This window comes from Chelonoidis abingdonii, chromosome 26, assembly GCF_003597395.2.
Source record: "Chelonoidis abingdonii isolate Lonesome George chromosome 26, CheloAbing_2.0, whole genome shotgun sequence".
In the NCBI taxonomy this organism is placed as follows: domain Eukaryota; kingdom Metazoa; phylum Chordata; order Testudines; family Testudinidae; genus Chelonoidis; species Chelonoidis abingdonii.
The window spans coordinates 2,226,546-2,248,185 of NC_133794.1; the positions used below are offsets into that span (position 1 = coordinate 2,226,546).

The window sequence follows — 21,640 nt, forward strand, 5'->3', positions numbered from 1 at the left end:
TGCAAGGGAAGGGTGCCCCTCCCTCCAGGGGCATCAGAGAGAGCTGCTCTGGTGAGCGGGATAACAGCTGGCAGAGGAGACAGGCCCCTTTTAAAAGCACCTCCTGGGAAAAAAAGACATAGTTAGTTCCTGCACGCACATAGCTTGGGGAGCCGGGGCTAGACCCCCGGTCACACTGCTCTGCTCCCAAAGACTTTGGTCCCCTGAGCTAAGGGAAAACCTCCTCTGCTTGGGGCAGCAGTAGACACCTTATCTTCTCTATAGGACCGGGCAGCGTGCTCTTGCTGTCTCTTTTACACACATGCATCATGTGGCAGGCAGGTCACTATGATCCCTGTTTCACAGGTGGGGAAACCGAGGCACAGAGCAAGGGCATGATATGCCAAAGATCAGCCAGGAAGTCACCAGCAGACTTAATAGAAGCAACTCCCTGTTTCTGTCATAAGAAGGGCAGGGGCCGTTCTCTGTGGCATGTTTCCCCGTCAAAAGGCAAATCAGTTCCCATCAAGCACAGCTGGAGGGAGTGACAAGAAGCAGAGACACAACCAGCAATCTGAGCAGTATAAGCAACAGGTGGGTTTGCTTTTCTGGGGAGATCATGGGAGGGGGCAGGCCAGGGAGCTGGTATCTACAGTGAGATGCCCTGGGTGGGTCAGCTTCTGTACTGAGCCTAGAGCAGTCTCCATCCACTAATCCTCCCCCCCACCCCCGAAAATTCCTAGCAGCTCTTCCAACCCTATCTCCTCCTCCCACCTTCTTCATTTAAATTCCTGAGCTGCCACCTGTCTGCCTGAAGTGTCCACTAGGGGTCACTCTTCTCCACATTTTGCAGCAGAGGAAGCAGCGCTTGCAGACAGATTTGCTAGTGGACCGTAGGGGGATTTGGTTTCAAACCTGAGTCAGTGTAGACATAACCCTAGGGGTGCCTGGCCCTTCACACCCACACAGCTGGGATCTAATCCTCTACCTAGAGTAAAGGATTGTATCCAGATTGTATCCTCAGGGTGGAGTATGGGGAGAGAGAGAGACAGTATCAATCTATCCCCATATTCACCGATTCATCTATTCCCATTAACAACCCAGACACTGTTTGTCTATAGCAGTGGTTCTCAGCCAGAGGTACGTGTACCCCTGAGGGTACACAGGGGTCTTCCAGGGAGTACATCAACAGGCTACATAAAAGCACTAGCGAAGTCAGGACAAACTACGATTTCATACAATGACTTGTTTATACTGCTCCACGTACTAAACACTGAAATGTAAGTACAATATTTATATTCCAATTGATTTATTTGATAATTGTATGGTAAAAATGAGAGAGGCAGCAATTTGTCAGTATTGTAATACTGTGCTGGGACACTTTTAGAATCAGAGAATATCAGGGTTGGAAGGGACCTCAGGAGGTCGTCTAGTCCAACCCCCTGCTCAAGGCAGGACCACTCCCTCAATAAATCATCCCAGCCAGGGCTTTGTCAAGCCTGACCTTAAAAACCTCTAAGGAAGGAGATTGCACCACCTCCCTAGGTAACCCATTCCAGTGCTTCACCACCCTCCTCGTGAAATTTTTTTCCTAATATCCAACCTAAACCTCCCCCACTGCAACTTGAGACCATTTTGTATTTTTATGTCTGATTTTGTAAGCAAGTGGTTTTTAACTGAGGTGAAACTTGGGGTACACAAGACAACTCAGACTCCTGGAAGGGGTACAGTAGCCTGGAAACGTTGAGAGCCACTGCTCTATAGCTGTGGTTTTCAACCTGTGGTCCTTGGACCCCTGCAGATCCACAGACTACGTGTGAGATTTCAAAAAGGGTCTAGAACCAGCTTTTGAAAATTTTATGGGTCCACAAATTAAAAAAAGGTTGAAGGCTGCTGATCTATAGCCGTGTCAACTGTTTGGAAACTGATGTTGTGTTTCACCATTTTTTTTAAAGCTCATTTTCTCAAAATCTTTCAAAAACCCACCAAAAAATTCCAATTTTTTGACCCGAAAAAGTTTTAGTTTTTTAGTTGTGAGGGCAGGAATTGTCTCTCACTATGTGTCTGTGCAGCACATGGTACAATGGGGGCCCTGATCTCAGTCGGGGTCTGTGCAGCGCCTGGCACAACAGGGACCCCGATCTCTGTCGAGGTGTGTGCAGCATCCGTGTTTGGCTAAAGCATGTTTTCTAGAAAGGCATCCAGTCTGGATCCGAAGACATCAGAGCTGGAGAAGCCGCCCCTTCCCTTGGTAGTCTGTTCCAATGGGTATTCACACTCAGTGTTAAAATATATGCCCTATTTTCTAATTGAAACATGTCCAGATGTCCCATCCAGCCATCAGTTTCTGTGCTGCCTGTGAGGGAACTTACCCAGCGTGATCAAGTCACCACATTTGTGGTCGTGGGTTTGGAGCTGATGTTAAACCAATCTCAATGCCAGGTCACTTCCTGTCCAGTCACCCAACAGAGTTTCCCATCAGAGCACCTGCCCGGTTGGTAGGTTCATGAGTCATCACTTGAGAATGTCCCAGCCTGATGGGGTCAACTTCTCACTCAGCAACTCCAGAGCCTGGGGAAAACAAGGGGAAATAAATGTTTAATACTGGATTAATTGGCAAATGAACTATCCCGCAGGGCAGTTATTTATCTCTGCTTCTGCAACAAGTGTGTCCCTGCTTCTTTCTCCTACCCCTTAGGAGTGGGGAAAGCAATCTTGCGAGCTTAGGGATCTCTCCTGCCCTCCATCACCATAATGCCTGTGCACTTCCCACATAAAATCAGTAGCTGCAGTGGAGACCCCCAGTTCCTAAGATCCAGCTCAAAATCCGTGAAACTCCTCGTAGCTCACATCTGCCATGCTGAACCTGATAACAAGCCAGGCATGTTGCAACCACTGCTCCTGATTGGTCAAGGATCAGGCCCGTCCACGTATTCCTGTAAAACCAGCTTCCCTGCCCCCACCCATCTCATTTGGCCCACCTACCCTATTACCATATACCTCACCATACATGAGGCAGGAAAGGACTTTTGTGTCAGTTTCACAGTTGGGGAAACTGAGGCACAGTTGCACATACACGCTCACGATAGAAAAAGGGTGGGCAGAAGCAACTTTGCCAAAGCTGCAGACAAAGCCTGTGACAGAGCAAGAAATTGAAGCCAGTCTACCTTATACCCCAGGTTAGTGCTCTAATCACTGGACCACACTTCCTCTTTCTTTTCTGTTTTGTCTACTTGAATCAGAAGCCCTTCAGAGTGGACCCGACATTTTCTGTGTTCGTACTATGTGCTACTGTTTAGATATTTAATAAATAACAACATTCTGTGGCATGAGAGGCAGTGGGGTCTAGTGGCTAGGGCATGGTCTAGGGACTGAGAACCCCTGGTTTCTAATCCTGCCTCTTCCGCTGCCCTGCTAGGTGGCCTTGACCAAGTCATGCCCCTCTCTGTGCCTCAGTTTCCGCTCCCTTTGTCTGTTTGGAAGGGAAACCCTTTGGGGCAGGGACTGGGTGCATGTGCAGCATTGAACTGGAGTTCAGCTGATTTACACCAGCTAGGGAGTTGGTTCCCAAGTCAAGGCTGGAGATTGCAGCCCCCAAGTGATCTAATAGTGACAGCGTCATCCTTCCCAACACAGACATTACTCATGGCCCCAAACAAGGAACCAGGCCCGGTGCTGCTGAGATGAGATTCAGCCTGATTCAACCAGCCTCTCTCCGCCTCAGCTTTGTTCCAGGCTGACACAGTCATGGTAACAGCAGGGAAATCTGTCAGCAAGCACCCCCCACCTGTCCAAGAAACTTGCTGGAAAAGTCAACCCACTCCTTCCGTCCCCAGCTGCCACCAGCCATCTGGCGCGTTGTTCCTGCTTCAATCCTTGCTGGGCCCCTACTTCCAGAGTCTTTTATAAAGGAAAAACCCCTTTATAAGGCCATGATCTGATCCCCCAAGCAAGGTCGGGCCAGGTCCGACCTTGGACAGGGAACCTTGCACTAAGGGAGCGGTGAGAGTGGTTCAGTAGGGGGCGCTCTCCCTTCTGAATCAATGCTTACCCGCTACCCTAGGGTGGCACTAGGGGCGCTGTGCTGCAGGGAGTAGGGTGGGTGGCTGGTTCATTCAAGGGGGTTCTCCCCTCCGAATCAGTTCTGATCCCACTCCCATAGCCAGATGGCAGGGGGCGCTGTGCTGCAGGGTGATGGCTCAGTAGGGGGCGCTCTCAGCCTCCACGTGGACCCCAGTGCTGCAGCATGGTGGCAGGGGGTGCCATTCTGCTTCACGCAATAGATGAGAGGGGTTGATACAAGGAGCCCATTGAACCAGAGGATGGGAAGCAGTTCTGGCTGACGCACAGCAACAGGCAGCTTGGGATGGAGCCGAGGGGGACTGTGCACAGGCCCTGGTGACAGGAGGTGTTTTGTACACCAGCACGCACATTCACACTCAAGCAGACACCAACCCACAGTCACATTCACGCCAACAATCCTAGAGGAGTGGTCACATCTGCTGCACAAACAGCAACCCTCGCCACGGCTGTGCTTACAGCCTCACCCCCACACACTTGCTTACACACAACACACACCAGCTGCCCCTCCATAGTCGGACTCACAATACCTCAGTCACACAGGCTTTCAAACACACTTCTCACACCTTCAAGGCTACACAAACACACTAGCACCCAGGCACACTCGAAACACAGACTCACAAAGACAACCCAGGTGACACCCACAAGCCTACCCAAAGACACTAACGTGCCATTACACCAATTTACATCCAGAAATCAGACTCACCAACATACTAGCTCACACTCATACACTTTAAACTCACACCCAAAACACACAACCAGACTCACCATTTCAGTCACAGAGATACACTCAAACTCACACCCACTATCACACCCAGAGCACACAACCCAACTCACACACAGATACCTTCAAACTCACACTCACTAATACACCCAGAATACACAACCCGACTCAGCAACACACAAACTCAGTCATATACACTCCAACTCACACCCAAAACACACAACCAGACTCACCTCACACTCAAGCCTTCACACTCAAACTTACATCCACTATCACACCCAGAATACACAACCCGACTCACCAACTCAGTCACACAGATACATTCAAACTCACACCCACTAACATACCCAGAATACACCAAACTCAGCAACACAATCTGACAGCGATACACTCAAACTCACTCCCAGAACACACAACCCAACTCACAGTCACACAAATACATCACTTACTATCACTCCCAACCCAACTCACAGTCACACAGATACATTCAAACTCACACCCAGAATGCACCAAACTCAGCAACACAAACTCACCCCCAGAGCACACAACCCAACTCACAGCCACAGGGATACACTCCGCCTCACACCCAGACTCACAAGCGTTCACCACTTCACATCGTCACCCCACAGCCCCTCACCGATGCTCGCAAACCCCCCGGGCTTCGTCTGCCTCCGGCGCCCCTGCCTGGTCCCGGGCTCTGCTCCCGGGGGGGGGCCGGGTCCTGGGCGGAGCCGCTGCCGGACGCTGGAATGTGCGGAATGGGGAGAGCGGAGAGCCCGGGGCTGGCGGAGACCTGCCGGGGCTGGAGGGAGCCGGAGCAGCGCACGGGACCCCGAAACGTAGCGCTGCGCCCCAGCAGCTCAGGTACGGGGGAGATGCTCACCCCTGCGCCTGCCCTGGCTGGGGGGGGGGGGCGGGAAGGGGGAGCCCTGCGAGGGAGTGGGGGGGATCTCCAGAGGGGTTGCTTCTGTCTTGGGGACCAGCTAGAATCCAGGGGCGGGGTATCCTGGAGGTGAGATCAGGGTGGGGACCCTGCCCTATAGGAAAGGAAATGAGCCAGAGCGGGGTAAGGGACTGCCCAGGAGGTGAGACTTGGGGGGGTGACCCTGCCCATAGGAGATCCAGATGAGGGGGATTTCTGGAGGTGAGATCCGGGTGGGGACCCTGAGCTGTAGGAAAGGAAATAAGCCCAGGAGGTGAGACTTGGGGGGGTGACCCTGCCCATAGGAGATCCAGATGAGGGGGATTTCTAGAGGTGAGATCCGGGTGGGAACCCTGGGCTGTAGGAAAGGAAATGAGCCCAGGAGGTGAGACTTGGGGGTGGGGGTGACCCTGCCCATAGGAGATCCAGATGAGGGGGGTTTCTGGAGGTGAGATCCGGGTGGGGACCCTGAGCTATAGGAAAGGAAATGAGCCAGAGCGGGGTGAGGGGCTGCCCGGGAGGTGAGATCTGAGGAGTGGGGAGCCCTGCTCTATAGGAGGTGGCCAGGATTGGGGGGGGATCTATTCTGGGACCCCTGCCCTGGCAGTGAGATGGGAGACATTCCCACTGGTTTCTGCCCTGTTGGGATACCCAGTTACAGGGATGGGGGAGATTTGTTTTGGGGGAGTGTGTTAGCAAAGACATCCCCCCCCCCCCCCCGCTCCCGAGCCTAGGGGGAATCTTATCTCTGTTCCCCACTGCCATTTTTCTGATTGTTTCCTCAGAGAGAGACTGGACCTCTCCCTAAATCCCCTGCATACCCTGCCCCCACCCCAGCGCCCTTGGATGGCTGGTAACCCCCCAACACACTTACACACACACATCCTACAGCTGGGTTAAAAGCACAACCCGCTTAATCTAGTCCTTGGAAGAGGGGCTTTGGTTGTGTGATGATCTATCTGCGAGGGGTCTAGGGCCTGGTTCAGCCTTGACCCCGTGGCAGTCGGCAGGGGACCCTGGATTTACCCTGGAGTATCTGAAATCAGCACGTGGCCAGCCTATGCTGTGGTCAGGGGCACGCAGTGCCCGCAGAGCCTGGCACAGACTGTGCCGGAGGCAGTGGGCTGGAGTTAATGGGGCCAGATCCCTGGCCGGTGTAAGCTGGCTCTGCTCCTTTGGAGTCGTGGCTGATTTACACCGGCTGAGATCCCGGGAGAATGTGGGAGGAGGATCCAATCCCTGCGCCTGCCTCAGGGCTGGTGTTGTTCCAACAAACTGGGCCTGTGATGGCTGGGGGGAAGCACGCCAGGGTGGAGGATTTCCTCCCCATTGTGTGGCCGCCCAGCCCTTTGTGTCTGGTTTAGTTGGGGATTGGTCGTGCTTTGAGCAGGGGGTTGGACTAGATGACCTCCTGAGGTCCCTTCCAACCCTGACAGTCTATGATTCTATTGTTCCCAGGGATGGAGCCACAGGGCCAGGGCCATGTCCTGAGCCGGGCATGCAGCTCCCGTCCAATGGAGCTGCGCCGGGGGATTAGAAGGGTGGTGAGAGCAAGGAAAATTACAGCATCACAAGGCCCCTGCATTGCCGCTCACCTAGTGACATGGAGTTCAGGGACTGGGACATAGGGACTGTCCTGCAGGATCAGACCAATGGGCCCATCAAGCCCGGTATCCCACCTCCTCCCTCCCCGCCCACACCATGGTGCCAGGTCAGGCCAATGGGCCCATCTAGCCTAGTATCCCGCCTCCTCCCTCCCCGCCCACACCATAGTGCCAGGTCAGGCCAATGGGCCCATCTAGCCCAGTATCCTCCCCACCCCACCCTGGATCAGCTCAATGGACCCATCTAGCTCCATATTGCCTCACCCTTGATGGGCCCATTGGTCTGATCTGTCACAGCAAGCCTAGTATCCCCCACTCTGCTCCCCAGTCCCTGTTGCCTTCGATCCAGACAATGGCATCAATCCATGGATGTCACTGGAGTGACTCTGGATTTGCACCGCCCTAGCCGAGGTCAGACGCTGGCCCCGTGTCTCCCCATTCTCTGTGGAGCGTGACTGGTGCACTCACCTGGTTTAGCTGATAACAATCGGGGTCTAGCATGTACCGTGTCTCCCTGTGACTTTTTATCTGTCTCCTTCATTCTTTGCTGATTAAGACAGTGGGGCCGAAGAGCTTGGTTGTCTTGCCAATCAGTTTCTTCCCAGGAGGCTTCTGATCTGAATCTCATTTCCTTTTAGGAGGAAGCATTTCTGCGGGGGGCTTGGCGTGAGCTCTGGAGGGTGGATACCTATCGAACCTGGTGGTGAACAGTCCTAGAGGGTTGGATGCCCCATCAGACTGGGCATCCCCTCACGTGATACCCCGGAGTTGCCTGTAAGTCGTAGATTCTTGTATCCCTTGATGTGAGTGATTCAAACTGGCCTGACGCTGAGAGAATTAAGCAGCTTGATGTGTTTAACTTATCCAAGAGAAGGTTAAGAGGTGACTTGATCACAGCCTAGAAGCACCTATCCTAGGCAGCTGTTACATTTACCAGGAAGAGATGCAGCGGCTGGAAGCCGAGGCCAGACAAATTCCCGCTGATAATAAGAATCACATTTTTAACAGTGAGGGGAATTAGCCCCGGGGGAGGTCACCTCAGATCTGGGCTTGTGATCTACAGAGCTGGGAAGTTGTGCTGGTGTAGAGGGCTCAGCCCTTTCCGTAGACAGGGGCCTGGCCCTGACCTTGGCAGGAATTTTGTCTTGGCAGCTCTGCCGCAAGGATCAAAGGAAGCAGAGGGCTGGCTGGCTGAGCAGGGGATATAATCAGCGCTCTTACACGGTGCTTTTCACAAGCAGATCTCAAAGCCCTTTGCGGTCTTTATCCTCCCAACCCCCCATCTGAGGCAGGGCACTGCTGGTATCCCCATTGTACAAATGGGGAAACTGAGGCTCAGAGAGGCTACGTGACTTGCTGAAGGTCACCCTGGGAGTCTGTGGCAGAGCAGGGATTAGAACCTGGGTCTCCTCTAAGTCCTAGGCTAGGGCCCAGATCATTGGAACATCTTTGCCTCCTTGATTCCAGCACAGGTCTGGGGCAGCTGGTGCCCACCCTTGGCAGCTCAGCAGCACCTGTGTTGAATGAACGGGTGGGTCTGAGCCCCGGGCCATATGGGCTTGTGTCCCTCCTATGGGAACCCAGTGCCAAGATTCAGGGGGGCAGAGCACCCTGGCGTCTGCAGGATGATGGCCCAGGGGGTAAGTCACTGTCCTTTAGGTCTGCAGGGACAGCCTGGGGTCCAAATAAGCACCATGGTGTCCTAAATTGCAGTCCACTGTGCCCCGTGTTTGTGCCCATGTGGGCAAATGCTCCCTCCCAGTCCCATATGTGAGTGGTGTGGACGGTCGGGTAGCTAACGCATGGGGCTGGGAGTCATGAGAACAGACCGCTGCCCACGCTCAGGGCCTGATCCTAGACCTGTTGACATCGGCTGCAAAAACCCCGCTGAGTGGGCTCAGGGCTGGAGATAGAGTTTGGCTGATGCCAGAGCTGGGCGGGTGGCCCATGCTGCAGCACCCCATAGCTGGAGATGGGACACCATGGGGCCCAGTGCTCTGAGAAGGGCCAGAAAACCCTCTTTCTGGATGTCCGGCTGTTGGGTCTTGCTCACTTGTTCAGGGTCAAACTGATCGGCAGATCTGGGGTCGGGCAGGAATCTCCCCCCAGCCCAGATTGGCAGGGACCTGGGAAGTGATGGCTGGATCATGTCATCTAATGGGGGCAGAGGGTCCATCCAGCTTGGGTGTGGCACCCGTGGGTGCATCGATGCTCCAAGCCTAGGCAGGGCTTCTCAATCTTTATCTTTCTGAGCCCCCTTCCCCGCCCCATGGCCCACCTGTGTCACAACATCTGTTTTTCTGCATATCCAGTAGATTAAAAGCCAGGGCCGGCGTTAGGGGGTAGCAAGCAGGGTAATTGCCCAGGGCCCCACACAGGGCCAGCGCTTCCATTAGGTGACCCTAGGTGGTCGCCTAGGGCGCCAGGATTCAGGGGGTGGCATTTTGTGCACTCCCCACAGGGCGCACGGGAGCTTCCGGATCCGCTCCCGTTGCACCGCCAAAGAAGGACCTTCTGCCGACGTGCCGTGGAAAACAGCAGCAGGCAATTGAGCAGCTCAATGGCTGCCGCTGTTGCCTGCGGCATTTTGGCGGAGGGTCCTTCTTTGGCGATGCGATGGGAGTGGAACCGGAAGCTCCTGCACGCCCCGGCGGGAGCGCACAAAATGCCGCCCCCTGAATTCTGCCTATGGCGCCAGAAACCCTGGCACCGCTCCTGGCCCCACAACACAGGGCGCCCCCGTGAAGCTAAGTTGCTCGGGCTTCGGCTTCAGCCCCAGGTGGTCGGGGTCAGGCTTCAGCTTCCTGCCCTGGGCCCCAGCAAGTCTAACGCTGGTCATTCTCTGGTTCGTTTTGGTGGCCTCCCCGAAACCTGCTCATGGCCCCCCCCGTTGGGAACCACTGCTCTAGGGTTCCCATCGTGGCAAAGCAGCTGGTTGGGCAGGGCGGTGCCGGGATATGGAGACACACCCAGGCCACAGGGAAGGACGGTGTTTGGGGCCAAGGGGGCTGGGTGAGCCACGTGGCAGCAGCACAGGGAGCTCAGAGTCTCAGTTCGTGACCCACGGAATTTGGGATCCCTCTGCCGCCTCTGTTGTAGAAGTACCACTGTAGGAAATGTAGGCTACCCCAGCCCTGGCCTCTCCCAGCAGGGGGCGCTGTGGGGAGCGGGGCAGGAGCGCTGGCTGTGGGGGGAGCTCCCAGCTACCCCAGCCCTGGCCTCTCCCAGCAGGGGGCGCTGTGGGGAGCAGGGCAGGAGCGCTGGCTGTGGGGGGAGCTCCCAGCTACCCCAGCCCTGGCCTCTCCCAGAGGGGGCACTGTGGGGAGCGGGGCAGGAGCGCTGGCTGTGCAGGGCGCTCCCAGCTACCCCAGCCCTGACCTCTCCCTGAGGGGGTGCTGTGGGGAGCAGGGCAGGAGTGCTGGCTGTGGGGAGGTGGTGTAGAGATCGTGTGACTGAGAGCCCCAAGGCGCAGCCTCTGACTTTAGGGACCACAACTGTGAAGAATCATGTGACTTATTGGGGGTCTCCGTAAGTAGAAGCTTGCAGTCCGTGTCGGTTGAGAAGAGGCTGGGGCAGTCCGGGCTGGGTGGAGGAGAAGGGGGGCTCTGCACAGGGTAGCTGCTTGCGGGGGCTGGGGCAGGAGCCCAGGAGTAAGGCTAGCAGGGGGTCCTGATCTGAGGGTGACCGAAGCCCTGGGAAAAGGCTAGAGGGACATGGGGATCCTGGATCCAAGGCTGAAGGTGAATGCTTTCTGTTCAGTAAGGTGAATCAACAGGGCTCTGGGAGGGGAGTGGGGTCTAGTGGTTGGTGTGATGGGGAGGCTGGATTAGAACCCAGGAGTCCTAGCTCTGGAAGGAGAGTGCCAAGCGAGGCACTCCTGCATTCCTGGGGAGCAGGACTCCTGCATTTTCTTCCCAGCTGCCTGGTCACTGAGTGCCACCAGAGTGCAAGAGGAGGGGAAACTGAGGCACATACGCAACCAGGGTGCAGCGACCTTGTGGGGCGCACGCTGGCTGCAGGGCAAACCCCCAGCTCCTGCAGTGCCCTCTCCTCCGTAAGCAGGAGTGCAGACTCCTATCGAATGGCTCTGTCCCCTGTGCCGAGGGCTCTTGCATGCCAGCCAGTTGGAGCTGCACCACGGGGCCTGCTCGCTGGGCTGGAACTCTTCCGGCCTGCCGGGGTCACAGGCTGCTGGCGAGCTCCCAGTGCCGCTGACTCAGCACCCAGGCATCCCAAGGTGTGCTCGGCGTCTGATAACCTGCCTAGGCAAGGAGCTGCGTGAACCGGAAGGACCCCGCCCCGAGCAGACAGTCGGAGGAGCCACCATTGGGACAGGAGGATCTGATCCCGAGGACTAGACTCCTCCAGAGCCGGGTGAACAGGCAGGCTCCTCGCAGGGTAAAGGGATCCGAGAGGGTTACATGCCACAGCTGCTTTTGGCACTTTGCTCTTTCCACTCCCGCTTCTTATCACCTTTCCCTCTTCCTCAGGCTCCTTGCACAGAGTCATCCACAAAGCCACTGGGACTAACGTTACAGTCGAGTCTGGAGCAGTTGTTCTCACCCTGGGGTCTGGGGCCCCTTGGGGGGCGCTGCCTGCAGGCTTCAGGGGGTCTGCCAAGACTTGCTAGGGCCCAGGGCAGAAAGCCAAAGCCCTGCCACACAGGACTGCAGCCCAGGGCCCCAAGCCCTGCCACCTGCTTGCTGCCCCGTAACACCAGCCACGCTTTTAGATGCAGAATATCAGTTGTTGTGGCACAGCGAGGCCATGGTGTTTCTGTAGCGTGTTGGGGAGGCTGCAGAAAGAAAAGAATTGAGAACTCCTGGTCTCAAGGCCCCAACTGGGATCAACTCCTCCTGCCCCCCGGCCATTGGGCTGGGTGCTGCACAGGCCTCAGTTGAGACTGGGGGTGCCCCTGCCATGCCGGGTGCTGCTCAGGCAGAGGGAGACCATCTCTACCCTGAAGAGCTCACAGTCTAAGGAGAGGAAGTGAGAGGAAGGATTGTTAGCCTGTATTTTACCATTTTGTCTATTTCTCATTGTCTGCAGCCCCTGGCACAATGGGGCCCAAATCTCAGCTGGGGCAGGAGCTGTCTCTCTGTGTGTGACCGTGCAGTGCCCGGCACAAAGGGCCCGGATCTCAGCTGGGGCAGGGCCTGTCTCTCTGTGTGTGACCGTGCAGTGCCCAGCACAACGGGCCCGGATCTCAGCTGGGGCAGGGCCTGTCTCGCTGTGTGTCTGTGCAGCGCCTGGCACAGTGGCTCCAGATCTCGGTTGAAGGCTCTGGGTGCTGTTGTAATGCAGACTGGGGATGTGAAAGTGGCACTGGCACCGGTGGTGACCCAGCAGGCCTGTGCTTAGGGGTTCCCATTGGCACCAGGCCGTGCTGATTCAGCCCTATGGAATGACTAGCGCCTGTTGTGCTAAAGGTTCAGGCAGAGAAGGGATTAGTGGATGACCAGCAGGAGTGGGGGGCAAAGTCCTGAGGGCAGGGGGAGGGGAGGAGGATCCTTCTCTGCTCTCTGACCCTGGTAGGAAACTGCCCTGTCCTGAGGTCAGAGGCCGGGACAGGTCAGGCTGCGGGGTCTAGGGGGGATAGGCTGGGTGGTCAGAGTGCGGGAGGGTGGGGGCACGAAACCAGTTGCTGGGAGGAAGATGCTGCTGCTGACTTTTGACCTTTCACCACCCAGGAGGCCTAAGCCGAGGTGACCATGGACTTGGCCAAGGAGACGCTCAGGAAGGAGCTGGAGGAGGAGCTGAAGCTCAGCACAGATGAGCTGCGGAGCCACGCGTGGTACCACGGCTGCCTGCCACGGGAGGTACCCATGATTCCGATCTATTAGGTGTATTATGGTAGTGCCCAGAGGCCCCAGCTGAGGTCACACCTCATTGCCCTGGGTGCTGCATAGATCCAGAGAGAGGCCCTGCCCCATGGAGCTCAGTCCCGCTACCTGGGAGGCTCGGTATCCCTGTTTTACGGAGAGGAAGCCAGAGGTGCAGGGAAGGGAAGTGACTTGGCCAACGTCACACAGAAAGTCAGTGACAGAGCCTGACTCCCAGCCCCCTCCCTGCTCTAACTACTAGACCCCACTCCCCTCCCAGAAGTGGGAATGAAGCCCAGGAGTTCTGACTCCCAGCCCCTTCCTGCTCTAACTACTAGACCCCACTCCCCTCCCAAAGCCATGGGTAGAACCCAGGAGTCCTGACTCCCAGCCTTCTCCCTGCTCTAACCACTAGTCCTGCTGCCTTCCATCCCCACCCATGAACAGCCCTTGTCTCCCCAGGAGGCCGACTCCCTGCTGGGGGAGGATGGGGATTTCCTGATCCGGGATTCAGGCTCCAGCCAGGGGGACTACGTGCTGTCATGCCGCTGGCAGGGCGAGACCCTGCACTTCAAGATCATCCGGGTGGTGCTGCGCCCTCGCCTGGGCTACTCCCGCACCCTCTTCCAGTTTGAGCAGGACCAGTTTGACAACGTGCCAGCCCTGGTGCGCTTCTACGTGGGCAACCGCACGCCTGTCTCAGAGACCTCGGGTGCTGTGATCTCCCGGCCCGTCAACCGGGACGTGCCACTGCGCTGGGTGCAGGAGCGCTACGGGGCCACTGGCCGGCTCTGTCTGGATGGGCAGGAGTCAGCCAAGGGGGACGCGGCTCCCCGCAGACTCAGCCTCCGCAGACTCACCACTGGGGAGAGGGTGACAGACGGGAACCTGCTCCGGTGAGCGCTGGAATGGGAAATGGCCCTGGTTAGAGCTGGGGCTGGGTGTCTGGACTCCTGGGTTCTCTGCCCAATTCTGGAAAGGAAGTGGGTCTAGTGGTTAGAGCGGGGAAGGGGCTGGGAGTCCGGACTCCTGGGTTCTCTGTCCAATTCCAGGAGGGAAGTGGGGTCTAGTGGTTAGAACGGGGGACAGGCTGGGAATCAGAACGCCTGGGTTTGGTTCCCAGCCCCTGGGAGGGGAGTTGGGGGTCTGGTAGGTTTGAGCAGGGAGGACTCAGAGTCAAGACTCCTATGGTTCTATTCCCGCTGTACCATAGAGTCACAATGTGACCTCGAGGGAAGCCCATTCCCCTTTCTGTGCCTCAGTTTCACCATCAGTGAAGTGGGTCTTCTGATCCTCTCATCCGGGGATGGGTTGTGATGCTCAATTCCTTGCTAAGCGGATTCTGAAGCCAAGGGGATAGGGGCTGCCCTGGTTATTAATCCCATGTCTGCCAAACTGCCCCTGTGCTGTGGGTTGGGTCTGAAACACTGGTCCCTGGTGCTGTGCCTGATTCACACCAGCGACTCGGGCTCCAAACTGGCTTCCCCACAAATCATCACATTCCGTGGAGCAGCCCAGCCCCGGCACGGAGGGCAGGATCCCAGATCTGCCAGCCGGGCCCATTACTCCGGCATCCCCTTCATTCTGGGCATGGGCCCTTTGCAGCTTGGGGGTCTGCAGCGGCCTGGGGCTCACCGTGTCACCGCTTCTCCCTGCAGAGTGAAAGACAGGAGTGGGAGCCACCCCACTGGGCTGGATCAGCTGGGCCAGAGACCCTCCCTCTACACAGCGCAATCAGACAGTAACCTACGGACTGGTGCGTGGGAGCCGGGGCTGGAGGGCAAAGGCTGCCTCTGCTGGGGGGTATTAACCTTTTCTGCGACGGGGGGGTACAGGGCAGGGGTTGGTTTGGCTGCTACCTTCAATGAAGTTCCTCTGGATTGACGCTGGTGTAACAGGATTTGTGCAGCTCCCTAGTGCGATGCTCCCAGGTGGTACCATAATATACCTAATAGATAATGTACAGTGCCTAGCACGTGCATCGAGCGGGGCTCCTAGGTGCTACTGTAATACATCTAATAGACACCTTAATAGGCAGCAGGTTTAAAACAAACAAAAGGAAGTATTTTTTCACACAGCGCACAGTCAACCTGTGGAACTCCTTGCCAGAGGATGTTGTGAAGGCCACGACTATAACAGGGTTCAAAAAAGGGCTAGATAAGTTAATGGAGGATAGATCCATCTATGGCTATGAGCCAGGATGGGAAGGAATGGTGTCTGTAGCCTCTGTTTGCCAGAAGTTAGCAATGGGCAACAGGACATGGATCACTGGCTGATTACCTGTGCTGTTCGTTCCCTCTGGGGCACCTGGCATTGGCCACTGTCAGAGGACAGGATACTGGGCTTGATGGACCTTTGGTCTGACCCAGTCTGGCCGTTCTTATGTATAATGTACTACCTAGCACACTCCTGGTCCATGAGCAGGGCGCCTAGGTGCTACCATAATACATCTAATAGATAACATACAGCGCCTAGCACAACAGGGTTCTGGACCATGACAGGGGTTCTCAGGTGTTACCATAATACTCCAAATAATGGACTCCTTACAAACCAGATCGTCAAGCTGGTGTAAATTTGCATCTCTCCATTGACTCCAGTGGAGCTATAGCCGGGGGATCTGGCCCTGCTGCATAACACCACAGCTCCGATTGCCACCCCGCTGCTTTCATGCTGGTGTAACTCCCCTGTCCCTAGGGGAGCAACTCCGGATTCACACCAGTCCTGGCTGAGATCAGAACCAGGCTCTGTGGGGTCCACGTGTCCAGCTGCTCCGCTCCCCCCTCTGACATGGTCCCATCTCCCTCTGCAGGCAGCCCAGAAGCTCCAGCCGGCACCCAGGAACGGAGTGAGCTCCCGCCCCCCTCGCCCGTCTTCCGCACTGGCAGCGACCCCGTGCTGCGACCCACTGCTCCCCGGTGCCTGGACCCTGAGGGGGGTGCAGCGCTGAGCGGCTCAGAGGGGCAGTTGCACTCCAAGGCTCCCCCCAAGCCTCTGCGGGCCCCCTCCATGCTGGTGGGCGATGCCTCCCAGGAGCAGCTCAGCACCTACTGTGAGCTGGTGCCCAAAGCCCCGGCCGGCCTGCGGAGCCACGTGGCTCGGCTGCACACCGAGGAGAAGTGGCGTGGCCGGGCCCGGGCCACGGACACGGCCTTTGGCTTCCTCGAGGACGACGATAAGGTGGTGCCGCTCCCCCGGCCACGCCACTATGAGGAGGAGATGGAGGGCTTTGTGCGCCCCCTACTGGAGACAGCCTCCTCCTTCCAGCCCCACAGCTTCCACTCGCTCCTCCTGCCCCACGACAACAAACCCTTGGAGCCTGGCGCCCTCAAACGGCTCAAGGACCTTTTCGACCGACATGACTGCCGGACCATGGCCCTGCACATCCTCTACATAGACTGTCTGGTAAGGGGGAGCTGGGAGGCTAGGGTTCCTGGGTTCTATCTCTAGTTCTGGGAGGGGAGTGGGGTGTAGTGGTTAGAGCAGGGGGAGACACTAGGGGCCAGGCGTCCTAGGTTCTATCCCCAGCTCTGGGAGGGGACTGGAGTCTAATAGTTGGTGGGGGGCAGGGTGCCAGGACTCATGGGTTCCAATCCCAGCTCTGTTGCTAACTCACTGTGCAACTATGGGCCAGTCACGTCCTTTCCCCGTGCCTCAGTTTCCCCAGTCTGTATAGTGGGGGGAAGGATAGTGCCCTCCAGGGCAGTGGGGTGTGGGGAGGCGAGCTGGTTGTGGGGCACCACTGCATCTTTGTAAAGTGCTTTGAGATCCTTTTAGTGGAAGATCCCACAGAGCCATAGAATTTATGGCCAGACAGGATCATTGACCTGGATATCACAGGCTCCCAGCACCTAGACACTAAACCCGATCAGCATGGATGGGTGGGTGGCATTACCCCCTGCTTCTAATGGCCCTGATCCCCAGGACCCCCTGGGGATGCAATGGGACCCTCGGGGTAAAAACTGGCCACTGGGGTGTGTGCACTTGTGCCTCAGCCAGGCATGGCGGCTGCTTTGCTGTCTCCCAGGGGGGCTTGTTATCCTGCACTGGTGACCCCATCTCATGCCTCTCCAGCCCAATTAATAGGAGAGCTCCTCTCCTCTCATGCCCCAACCCCACCCATGGTCCTCAGACTCTCCTCCTCCAAGAGGGCCCATTGGACTGGCCCTTCCCCGAGTCTGAGACATGCCAGCTTAGCTAAGCTGCAGCCTGTGGGCAGAAGGGGTTAAATATTGAGGGGGAGGATTGTTTAGGGGTGTAGGGAATCTCGGGGGTTGTGGAACTGTCCCCACTCCCACCCCAAGAGAAATGGGTAGGAGCCCCATAGCTCCCATGGGAAGCAGCCCTGGAGAACAGGAAGTGGGAGATAATACCTAGAGATATACCAATCTCAGAGCTGGAAGGGACCCCGAAAGATCACTGAGTCCAACCCCCTGCCTTCACTAGCAGGACCAAGTACTGATTTTTTGCCCCAGATCCCTACGTGCCCCCCTCAAGGATTGAGCTCACAACCCTGGGTTTAGCAGGCCAATGCTCCGGGTAGTTATAGCGGGTTGGGGTCGGCACTGCCTGTGAGGGGCAAGTGCCCCCTCCTGAGCCTCCTGCCCTGCTCCTTTGTAGCACATTGGGGTCAGAAGTAACTGAGTGGGGAGAGCGCCCCCTATTGATCTCCACTCCCTACAGCACAATGATCCTGGAGATGGGTCGGGGGTGGCTTATGGACTGACGGTTAGCCACCCTCCCCGGTCTTTGGATGGCCCTGCTTGAGCCTGGCTGGGGGTACTGCTCACTCCCTGGTGAATATGGAATCGGGGGATCGGAGTATCCAGGGGCTCGTCAGTGTAATGAGAAAAACCCCAGGCCCCTTGGGGGACCCAGTGATCTGGCTTCCTTCCACCGGCAGGAGGGTCCCTTTGTCCCGGCAGGTCTCGGATCCTCACCCCTGCATTTGTTTGTTGCTTGCACCAGGCTGGCAGGATCACCAGGGTGACCAAGGAGCAGGAGCGGGCGATGGGGGTGAGCTCGGGTCTGGAGCTGATCACCCTGCCTCACGGGCACCAGCTGCGCCTGGACCTGTTGGAAAGGTACCAGCCTGGGGGAGCAGGGTGTGGGGACAGAGGCTGCGGGATGAGGCGTAGCAGTGTTGAAATGCGGCTGCCTCTGGGGAAGGGCACGAGGATGGCTAAACAGCTGCACAGCAGGATTTGCACTGGCAGGAGGAGGAGCTGGACTCTAAAGCCGCAGGGGAAAGTTAGAATAAAACACGGCCAGGGCATGGCTGGGTAAAGCCTTTACTGACCACAGAACAAGGTAAGACTTAAGGTCTTGTCTACGTGAACATTTAGCTCGCAGCAAGCTAGGGTGGGAGCCTTGCTCCCTCCCACACCTTCCAGCCTGCCTGTGCGCTCTGTCCCTGTGCACCCAGGTGACGTGCAGTACCAGCTCATGAATGCGCTTTGCTCTAGTGCTCTTTGAAGCACGACTGGATCAACGCACACTAACGAACTCCTAGTGGGCACTAGCAGGGATCCGACGGGCCGGTCTACGCTCAGAACACGGTGGCTGGCGCTGTAATGAAATTGCTCTAAGCTGACGGGAGAGAGTTTCTCCCATCAGCATTAGTTAATCCACTTCCATGAGAGGCGGTAGCATCCCTCCCATCCACACAGCGCTGTCTATGCCAGCATAGCTGTTTCACTCGGGGGGGAGAGGGAGTGGTTCACACCCCTGAGTACCATGGTTACACCGTTACAGGTGTGTAGTGGAGACCAGATCTTAGAGCATGGCTGGCTGGGGTAAGTTCCCACCCCCAGCATCCTGCAAACTAAATGTTTGTGTAGACAAGCTCAGGGCCTCATGTGAAAGATGGCAAAGCGCCTCCTAGCACTGTGGGGCAGTACTGCGATCTGCACTCACTGCCCCCTCCTGAAACCCCCACTCCCTGCAGCACAGATCCCCAGAACACCATGCTGGTGCACTGGCATCTGCACTGACTCAGGGCGTGTCTACACTCCACCCACACTGCGGACCCTCATCATGGCAGAAGAGGTTTTTCCCAGCGCTGTAGTAAAGCCTCCCCATGGCAGTAACTAGGGCAACGGACGAATTCCTCTGTTACCCTAGGGGTGTCTACACTGAGGCTTAGCTCGGCTTATCTATGTCATTCGGGGGGGTGGGAGGGCGGGGAAGTGAGTTTCTCACACCCCTGAGCACCATAGCTAGGTTGACCCGTATTTTAAGTGGAGACCAGACCTCAGCAGGGAGCGCTCCCTGTCCTGAGCCCCTCCCTGTGTTACACACGGGGGGGTTCCCTTGCCGGTCTCCCATTTAACACACAGCCAAGCCCGGACTTGCTTAGCTTGCCCCAGGTAACATCAGCCCCACTGCATGCTCAGTTAGCAAAGGGGAGGGCTCAGCCCCTGCGGTGTCTCTGTCCCTTCCAGGCACCATCTCATTGCCCTGGGCATCGCTGTGGACATCCTGGGCTGCACGGGGGCCGTGGCAGAACGAGCCGCCACCCTGCACAAGATAGTCCAGCTGGCCGTGGAGCTAAAGGGCTCAGCTGGGGACCTGTTCGCTCTGTCGGCTGTGATGAAGGGCCTGCAGCTGCCCCAGGTGAGTGGCGGGCCAGGACCGGGTGGTGGGGAGTGACTAGCTCCTGTTCCCCATGGAGGCCGGCCCTGGCCCCAGCCGGGAAGGTAGCCTTCATGAGGTCCACCTAGAGGGATGGTTCAGGCTGGCCCATAGAGAGGGGCATATGGAATTGTCTCGTCAGGGAACGGGCTATGAGCCCTGGAGCGTGGGCTGCTGGATGGAGCCCTGGGGAAGAGACTGCGGGGAGGTAATGGACTAGGAGACCTGTGATCTTGGACAGGTCACTTCTCTCTGGGCCTCAGTTTCCCCTGCTCGCCTTGTGTGTGTATACAGTGAGCTGTTCAGGGCAAGGACTGTCTATGGGTCTGTGCAGCACCCAGCACAGGGGAGAGCCCCCGATCTTCGCCAGGACCTGTGCAGCACCCAGCCCACTGCAGGCCCCCATCTTGGTCAGTTGGTCTGCGCAGCGCCCGGTGCAGTCGGGGGTCTTGGGTTGCTACAGCATAATGGGACCCAAAAGGCCTCGATCTATCCCTAAGGAACGGGACTCCCATCCATCTGGCAAGTTGCCAGGGTCTGGTCAGTGGTGCTTGTCCCAAGGCATGGCACCCGCCGTAGCTCCCCCACCCCCGCGCCCCCCAACCTCTCACTCCTATCCCCGTGTCCCCACCACCACCCCACAGATTGCACGGCTGGATCAGACGTGGCAGAAGCTGCGGCAGAGCCACACTGAGAGCGCGATCGCCTTCGAGAAGGACCTCAAGCCCCTCGTGAAACGCCTCAACCAGGGGGAAGGTGAGACGGGGCCCGCCGGGTGCCCTGGCCATGGAACTGAGAGGGGATGGAATGAGCTGGGAAGAAGGGGATGTGGGGGGAGCATCATGGAGGTGAATCTCACCCCAGGAAGAGAGGGCTGCAGGGGGTGGCTGACACCTGAAGAGGTGGGGATTAGGCTGGGGCAGGGGGCTATGGATGGATGGCCTCACCTGGGCTTGTGTCCCACCAGCCTGGGCCGCATCACAGCCAGACCCCCTCCCTCGCCTCTGTTGCCAAATGGTACAGGTCCCCTAAATGTGCTGCTATTCCCCCCGTTCCCGCAAATACCCTTTTATGCCCCTGTGCCAGAGCCCTGGCCCAGTCCAGGAGGATGGCTGGCCCAGTGGTTAGCATGCTGGCCTGAGACTTGGGAAAACCAGCTTCAATTCCCTGTTCTGGCCCAGTGTCCCCATGGACAACTCACATAGTCCCTCCGTTTCCCCCTCTGTACAATAGGGATTGTGAGGATAAATGCATTAATGACAGTGAGGTGCTCGGGGTGGGTGCCAGATCAGTACCTAAGATGGAGTGGACGTCTTTCTGTCCATGCAGGGGAGAGGATACCTGTCTCAAATAGGGTCTGATTCTCTTCTTCCAGCATCCTCTGCACTAAGCCTCGGGGCTGTCTGTAAATGCACCTTTTACACCAGGGCTATATTTCACCCTCTATGGTCAGTCCTCTTCATTTTGTTACTCTAGGCCCGGCAAAGCGTCATTCAAGTAGGAGGGAAAGAATTAGTCCCTCCCCAAGACATCCAAACCCAGACAGTGTCCCATTGCAACTGACTACGGCGAGGTGTGACATGTGACGGCTGGAAGCATCTACAGTCATGGGGGAGGGCTGGTGTGGGGGTCTGGTGCCCTTTTATCCAAGCAGCTTTGTCATAAACAGATAGTAGAAGTTAATAGAACAGAAGTACTTCATGTCTCTTTTGACTGTAAAGGGTTAACAAGTTCAGTAGCCTGGCTGTCACCTGACCAGAGGACTAATCAGGGGACAGGATACTTTCAAATCTTAAGGGAGGGAAGTTTCTGTGTGTGCTGTTAGTTTTTGGTTGTTGCTCTCTCTGGGTTCTGAGAGTGACCAGACGTGCAAGCAGGT

General features: G+C 56.9%; 1 protein-coding gene across 5 annotated transcripts in view; it reads left to right on the forward strand.

Moving 5' to 3' along the window:
* The first annotated feature begins 22 nt into the window (after positions 1–22).
* SH2D3A (SH2 domain containing 3A) overlaps positions 23–21,640 on the forward strand; it is a 24,996-nt gene continuing 3,378 nt past the window's right edge. The window contains exons 1-9 of one of the 5 annotated variants that reach the window (XM_075061034.1): positions 23–573; positions 7,948–8,083; positions 13,000–13,128; positions 13,579–14,027; positions 14,790–14,887; positions 15,941–16,533; positions 18,097–18,212; positions 19,572–19,743; positions 20,406–20,517. In XM_075061034.1, coding sequence (XP_074917135.1) covers positions 13,021–13,128; positions 13,579–14,027; positions 14,790–14,887; positions 15,941–16,533; positions 18,097–18,212; positions 19,572–19,743; positions 20,406–20,517 — 1,648 coding nt within the window. In that variant the 5' untranslated portion in view covers positions 23–573; positions 7,948–8,083; positions 13,000–13,020. The other 4 variants (XM_032783296.2, XM_075061035.1, XM_075061037.1 and 1 more) reach the window with 4 other exon arrangements.